At 33.0% G+C, this 7,860-nt stretch overlaps 1 protein-coding gene across 1 annotated transcript; it reads left to right on the top strand.

Moving 5' to 3' along the window:
• The first annotated feature begins 1,081 nt into the window (after nucleotides 1-1,081).
• On the top strand, nucleotides 1,082-5,292 carry LOC149208572 (uncharacterized). The gene is made up of 3 exons (XM_089394093.1): nucleotides 1,082-1,379; nucleotides 2,948-3,167; nucleotides 4,554-5,292. Exons 1-3 carry the CDS (start codon nucleotides 1,170-1,172, stop codon nucleotides 5,129-5,131), a joined length of 1,008 nt encoding a protein of 335 aa, XP_089250219.1. The 5' UTR covers nucleotides 1,082-1,169; the 3' UTR covers nucleotides 5,132-5,292.
• The last annotated feature ends 2,568 nt before the right edge of the window (nucleotides 5,293-7,860 follow it).

Here is a 7,860-nt window from a genome sequence, read left to right as displayed (position 1 = left end):
ACCCTCATTTGTTATTTACTCTTGTCATTTCAAGGATTATCGTTTAAGAAAGTTATATCTAAATATATTATTTAATAATATCTTTTATTAAATCAATATTAATATTCAGTCGTTTTTCACTTTAAGACCTTCTTTATTATTTACTATGTTTTTTTTTTTGGTAAGATTATCCTTTGAGAAAGTCGTCGAGATTTGATTCCTTACCATCACCTCCATGGATGGTTTACTCTTAACTTGAATGGACCTTTACATCTACTATGTGGCTTTACACATCATTTCTTTGGCAAAGTTGTGAGTCATTAATGGTTTATTATCATGTTTGTATTATTTTATTATTGTTGAGATGATTTGGTAAAAGTATTGTAAATTAATGTAGCTTAAAAGTAACTTGATCGAAATGAGGTGTGCCACAATGGTTTTGAAAGTGATAATAATGTAATAAATTATCTATTAAATGGTTTATAGTTAAAATAATCTATTATTAAATCTAATAAATTTAACATGAATGCTTTTCAAAAGTGTAGTCAAACCATTATTGATGTGGAGATCATCTTATAACATCTTTACTACATATTTAGAATTGTTGATAAGAGTGTTGTCCAAGGCTACTCAACACCTTTCCTAGGTTTCAAAAGATTGATCTGAAGATTTGGTGCTGCTTTACACTGTTTCATCGTTTTTGTGGGTACTTGTCATGATTTTGGAAGCATATATGCCACCCTTATCCTTCCACGAGAGACTCTGTTGATAAGCTTTGAAGATGCATTCTACGATTTAATTCCTCCACCGAACAATTATACTTCAGCTTTTGCTGCCCTTGGCCCTACGCAACCCGAATCGGTTAGATCACAAGGGAATGTGCCCTTTGGGCGAGTGAATAATGTGTCCTTTGGCGACTTCCCACGTCACAGATGACATCACTGCATGGATTTGTTTCAATTCATTTGCCTGTTGCAATTTGCAGAGGGGATGCAGCGAAACGTCACCCCTGGGCATCAAGCTCCATTACGACCGACCAGCCGTACAGGAAAACGCAGATTCGTAGTGCAACATGCCAGCACCCTAACATCCGTGCTGTCCCTCCCCGTTTTAAACCAAAACCCATGGTCACAGCCTATCAAAGCCAAGTGACTCTGGATCCCTCTTAAGCAAGCTGTCCAGGCAAGCTTATGCTAAAGTTACAAAATATGGCCACGCGTTGCAGCACCAGCGGTAGCGACCACGCCATCGACATAATCTATGGGCAAGGGACTGTTGGACAACATGAATCAGAAGAGTGTTCTTCCATTTTCGCAGAAGACAGCGACATCGATGGCGAGGTATCAAAAACTCGAGATCTCATGGCGATTTTCAGAGAACAGCTCCGCGAGTTACTGGAGGTATATCAGTAATAAGCCTCTTTTTTCACATTCGCTTTTTTCTTCACATTTTTGTTATAAATGGTATGTCGCTCAATACTAGTTATAAATGGTATGTCGCTCAATAATAACTAGTTATAAATGGTATTTCGCTCAATAATAACTAGTATAGATCTATTGTAAATGGTATTTCGCTCAATAATAACTAGTATACATCTATTGTAAATATAACTAGTTATAAATGGTATGTCGCTAAATGGTATGTCGCTCAATAATAACTAGTTATAAATGGTATTTCGCTCAATAATAACTAGTATAGATCTATTGTAAATGGTATTTCGCTCAATAATAACTAGTATACATCTATTGTAAATATAACTAGTTATAAATGGTATGTCGCTCAATAATAACTAGTATAGATCTATTTTAAATAAAGATTTAATGAAAAAATTAGATTATTAACAATTATAAAATGAACCTCTTAACTTAATAATCTAAAATGAACTTCTTATCTGCGAGATCAAAATCAAATCAATACTAAAAATAAATTAATTAATATATTGAAAAAATTCTTCCAAAAAATCAAATCAATACTAAAAAAAATTAATTAATATATTGAAAAAAATTCTTCCAAAATAATTATTTGATTACAAAATTGGAATACACAACATTTTTAATATAGGAGAGCTTCTCTTTATAATTATTTGACAACTACATTAAAAAAAGAAATACAATTTTTGCTCTAATTCTAATTTTTAATATTTTTTTTCTTTTATGTTAATATATGATAAATAAGGAAAGAATCTATTTTTGAGTTTTCGGGAATAGTTATTTGATAGTTATCTTAGGATACACAATTTCATTTGTACGATAAGATAGTTTTTCTTTATCATTATTTCACTGTTGGATTTTATAAAAAATTACCTATTCTACTTTACTTTAATTTGAAGATAATGTTTACAACATTGATATGTATGTTTTTTATTATTCATATGATAGTACAGTGTTGTACTTCAGAAAACTCAGGGCATCCAAAAAAAAGTGTAGAGCATCTAAAATTCTATAGTTATCTTATAGTTTGACAGGAATCAGGGCATCTAGGGGCTCGTATGTTTTTTATTATTCATATTGAATGTACAGTGTTGTACTTCAGAAAACTGGGGGCATCTTAAAAAGGCTAGAGCATTTAAAATTCTATAGCTTTCTTATAGTGTGACAGAAATCTGGGCATATAGGGCATCTAAAATTCTATAGCTATCTTATAGTTTGACTGAAATCAGAAAGATAAATCTGCATCTAATATAATTAAAATGAATTTGCATTAATTTTTTATAACTCAGACAGGTTTGAATTTCTAAATAAAGCGCGCACCTCCCTGGTACATCGTCATCTCCATCGTCCAGGTTAATTAATCAGTTTCAGCCTTTCGACCGACTATCTCCCAAAACTAAGAGATCGCACAAACCTTATCGCCAGTTTTTTCTCAGCCTACATGGCTAAAGACTTTGATATTTCTTCATGTAGATTTCTTTTTGCTGTACAGACCAACATAAATTAAAATCCCTAATGAGAAGGCTGTGAATATACAGGGTGTTTCATCTAGCGGCAGTCCTGCATTTGAGCTACGTCTGTTGCGAGATGCAGAGAAAGCTCTTGCGATAGCGAAGGAAAAAGCGGGCTTCAATGCTCATGATAAAGAGGAGGAGAACAGTAGTTTACGCCGATTTGTAATGAACAGTCTGCGCTCCTCGGGATACAACGCAGCCGTCTGCAAGACAAGGTGGGAGCAGACGATAGGACAACCTGCAGGTCAGTCAGTTTTTTACAACTGAAATAGGTGTAATATGCTATTGGTTTTGGAGTTTTCCCGATGTATTTTGTTGGAAATCTGATTTTGAAAGATAATTTTGTAAATTTTTTGTGTGTTAATTGATCTAAGACTAGAATATAATATATTTTTAAAATTGTTTTTGGCTTTTTTTTGTTTGGTTAAATTGTTGACCACTCTTTTGCCATTTACATCCAACTTGCCACAAAATTTTTGTTGGTGTCATGCAGTTATGGCAAAGTTTGCAATCACTGTTTGGTTACTGCAACCACTGTCTAATAGCCACATACTATCATAAAGTTCATGTATGCTATGGCACGTTAGGAACATAAAGTTAGTGCTTTAGTGACATTACCCTTATGGTTCCTTGATCAGCTATCTTTTTCATGCAGTCACACGAGCATAGTAACCAAATTTATTGCAATAATAACTTCTCACCTTTGATTTGTCAAACTTTTTATTATTGCTAAAGTTTCTGTGGTTGGTTCCACTTTCATGTTCATGCTTTTTTTTCAACTATCTCTCTCACCACCATATTTTCTGCTTTGTCCTCTACCTCTTGATCTACCTTTGTCTTGAAATAGAAACCTCTTTTGAAAGCGGTATGTAAAGTGGAATCCTTATTTCTGTTTATCCTTGCCTCATGCGATAAAAGTGATCCCATCAACTCATCAAGTATCAACACTTCTTCTATGGCTGCTATCACAACATGATAGACAAAAATCTGAAGACCTTTTGAACCACTGTTTGATCTTTAATTTCTTCACCATAAATCTCTCATTAATTTACAACGATCATGATCTGATTCACAAGTTTGAATTTGTTACCACATCATAATCCCATTAACAAGTTTGAATTTGTTAACGTTAATAATTTAAATCCTTATAATTTAAATGTTCAAAATCTTTTACTAAAATATTAAAAATATGTTCAAAAACTTTTACTAAAATATTAAAAATATGTTCAAAATCTTTTACTAAAATATTAAAAATATGTTCAAAATCTTTTACTAAAATATTATATATATATATATATATATATATATATATATATATATATATATATATATATATATCCCATGCAAAAAATATTTTTAAATAAAAAAAAATCATAATACCAAAAATATATTTACTAAACTTTCAATAAAAAAATTCAAAAACATATCATAGTTAAAAGATGCCCACATAACTATAACACTTCCCACAACTGTGCACAGACTCCAAAAACCCTATTCGAGTTGAAGACAGCCTATCCTACTTTTTGTTTTCATATTGTTCCTATCAGCATACTGCAATGGATAGAGATTTTGTTTTCTGTCATTGTTATGCTTTGTTTCTGAAATGACGAGGTCTGGTTTTTGTGTACAGGGGATTACGAGTTCATCGATGTGGTTATCGAAGGATCCAGATTCAAAAACGAGCGTTTCTTCGTTGACATCAATTTCAGGGCGCAATTCGAAATTGCCCGCCCCACTGACGATTACAATGCCCTGCTGCAGCGGCTGCCCACTTTGTTCGTGGGGAGGGGAGAGAAGTTATGCGGCATCATCAAGATCATGTGCGGCGCCACCAGGAAATCGTTGAAGGAGAGAGGAATGTCCCTTCCGCCTTGGAGGAAGTATCGGTACATGCAAGCCAAATGGTTGGGTGCTTACAAGAGGACTACAAACCCAACTAGTTCCAGGGTCGCGCAGGTCGCTTTACATCAATCTCCATTCTCAGGCACTGCACCTAAGGTTACAGGGTGGGATGCCACCGTCGTGCAGCAAGGCAAAAGTGCCGCCGACCGAAATCTGATGGCGAAATCAAAATGTACAAAACAGGGCAATGAACAGTTTGATTCTCGTGATCGTTCGGTAGACAGACAGGGTACTAAGATATCAGGTTTGGCCACGGCATTCGGAAAGGCTGGTACGACGCAGTCGTCAACTTCAAGGAGAAGCTGACAGTGACACCACTAATATTTAAATTAGCCGTCCTTTTATATTGCTGTCATCCATGACGCTGGTGTTCTCTTTTCGACCCTATCCTGTGTTATAAAGTCACAGGACTTTTCGGATATAAAGCAACTCTATCTCTGTATATATGCCTGAGATGTTTCGTATTCTATTCTGTGCACTTAATGGAAAACGGTTGCAAGACAGCCACGCCACGTACGAAGGCGATGCGAAAAGTTTTATCTAATCAGAAACGAGTGAAACCTAGCGAAACCGGTCACAAAATATACTAATATCACAAAAATTAAATTCAATGAATTACATGCGATGGTGTTAAATATATTGATGTAATTATCTCCCCAAAATTAGTTTCAAAAATTTTAATTCGAATTAAACTAAAAAGAACATGACGCAGACCAAACTATAAATATTTAAAAATATCAACAAAATATAAAATTACAAAAGCTAAATAAAATATGTTATCTTGAATTCTAAAATATGTTCTCCAAAATATTACTTTCAATATTTACTTGTAATTGAAAGGGTGATTGATTACAAAGGTTACATCATGCAAACTAGAGCGTTCAGGAATATCGAGAAATTGTGAGGTTATTGGTTATTTTTACATTTTTACAAATTTTTTTAAGAATAAAGGTTAAAAGTGATTGTAATTAAAAAATTAAATTAAATTGATTGCAATGTTTAAAGCTTTTAAATCTTTAAAAAGTTTAAATAATTTTAATATAATAAAATGCAAAATAAAGTGTGTTTTGATGTTGTTGGTAATGTTATTATTGGAAAGTTAAAGTTAATTATTTAGAGAAAAAATGAACAATTTTAATTCAGATGTTGGGAAGGTATCTGTTGGGATTGATTAGCGTTTAGAGTATTTATCTTGCTGCTACAAAAATTAAAATATAAATAATTAAGTTATAAAGTTAAAGTGAGGAGAATAATCACAATTGGATAGGAATAAAATTGATGTGAAGATAAGAGTGTTTGTTATTAGGAGAAGAACTAAATCATTATAGTGAACTACAGTGATTATGGGAGACCATGTTTAGGTTCATTAGATGCTCTACATTTTTTTTAAGAATGGATTTTCTTACACAATTTTGGGGTTCTATTTCCTTCACCTCTATTGACACTTTGTTATAATTTAACTTACTCTATGTTGTTGGTGTTGTTTGCTTAAACCTTGGTTGTGTGTATAGTGGCATGCAAGTGCTTTTTGGGGGCCTATTCTCTTAGTTCCATATCCACTTTTCAAATTGGCAATTCAGTTTGCTGATATGGCACATAGGGCACTCTTCTCAATGGTAGAATAATAAGTTAATAGAAATAAATAAATGAAAAATTTACCTTAATTTTCATGTTTTTAATTAACTAAGTGTTTAAGGTTGACAATGCCAAATAAACTCAAATTAATTCTTTGTAAATATTGGTAAAACCAGTGTTAAAGGAATAAAAAATAAGAATATATTTAGCTTTTATTTTTATCTAAGATTCTATTTCTAAAGTGTTTGTTGTGATGTCCACTTCATCATTTGGTATCAAACCTTTTAGTTGAAGTGTGTCCTCACAAGAATTCAATTCTTTTAATTCCATTTCCTTCAAACACTTGCCTAAAACTTTCCTTGGTTTCAAGTTTGGGTTCATCTTAAAAGTGTTATCATGCATTTTGATGTGAAAATGACATTGATTGAGGGGAACACCACTTTACTTTATATTACCATAAAATTCTAGAAAATTCTTATAATTAGTCACATCATATCAAAGATTGTGATCTATTTTAAAAGTAGTTATGTCATTTTTATCCTTTTAGTTAGATTGATTAATTAAAAAAAGTATTATATGAAGATGTGTGATATGAATACATGTAACAACCCATCTCAAATCCCGAACAGCATAACAATATTAGCATGCATGTGAGGCATGCATATGATAGCTACATATGCATGCATCATTTACATTGCACTAGTATAAGTATATATATATATATATACACATCGACTATATATCGACTATTCATGGAGAATGTCTAAAATATAAGATAAATGAATTAATTATCAAAGATGTAACTAAATACCTAATTCTCGTAAATAGAAGAAATATACACTCACTGAGAAATATAGTTGAGTTTATTCATATGGTTACATATATATAACCCAAAAGGTGTACTAATAAAACTAAACCCATAAACCTTATGATTAGACTTAATATTTTATAAGACATAAAATAATATGTAATATTTAAATCATCATGGTTTTATACTATTTAAATTAAAGTACCATCTGTCATAAATTAAAGTGACACCATCCGATGTGTGAAGATCAGATTCTATTAAAGGCAAATATCTTGACAAAGCGGTCACCGCCTAACAAAATCTTATCCTTTCATAAAGGCGGTGAACTGGTGCGTAGAGAGGGAGGAACCTCTGCTATAAAAGGGGGGGTGTTCTATGTCTCAGGGGAGGAATGTGAGGGAGGTGGGATTGACTGTGAGTGGAAAAACTGAACCGGGGGCTGTTGAAGGACGAAGGAGAGTGCTGAAGGAGAGGAAATTATCCATACTGCTTATAATTCGGAACTATTGAGCCTTACTTGTTTTGAAGTCTCTGGGCACGGGGGAACGGTATGCTTCGGTTGAGAGGCATACTGGATTGAGTATCCAGGTATACTCGGTTTGGCTGGGTGGTTTGGTCATTCGGTAACGAGAGAAGTTCTGCAGCATCTTCA

The sequence above is a fragment of the Pinus tabuliformis genome, chromosome 1_2 (genome assembly GCF_031772625.1).
Source record: "Pinus tabuliformis cultivar Carrire ecotype Pingquan chromosome 1_2, CPIR1, whole genome shotgun sequence".
Taxonomy (NCBI): domain Eukaryota; kingdom Viridiplantae; phylum Streptophyta; class Pinopsida; order Pinales; family Pinaceae; genus Pinus; species Pinus tabuliformis.
This window is presented reverse-complemented; position numbering and strand designations above follow the sequence as displayed.

Coding starts and splice junctions, on each gene's coding strand:
- LOC149208572 (XM_089394093.1), top strand. CDS start 1,170: ATGCTAAAGTTACAAAATATGGCCACGCGTTGCAGCACCAGCGGTAGC. Junction 1,380..2,947: donor AGCTCCGCGAGTTACTGGAG/GTATATCAGTAA, acceptor GTGAATATACAG/GGTGTTTCATCTAGCGGCAG. Junction 3,168..4,553: donor GACGATAGGACAACCTGCAG/GTCAGTCAGTTT, acceptor TTTTGTGTACAG/GGGATTACGAGTTCATCGAT.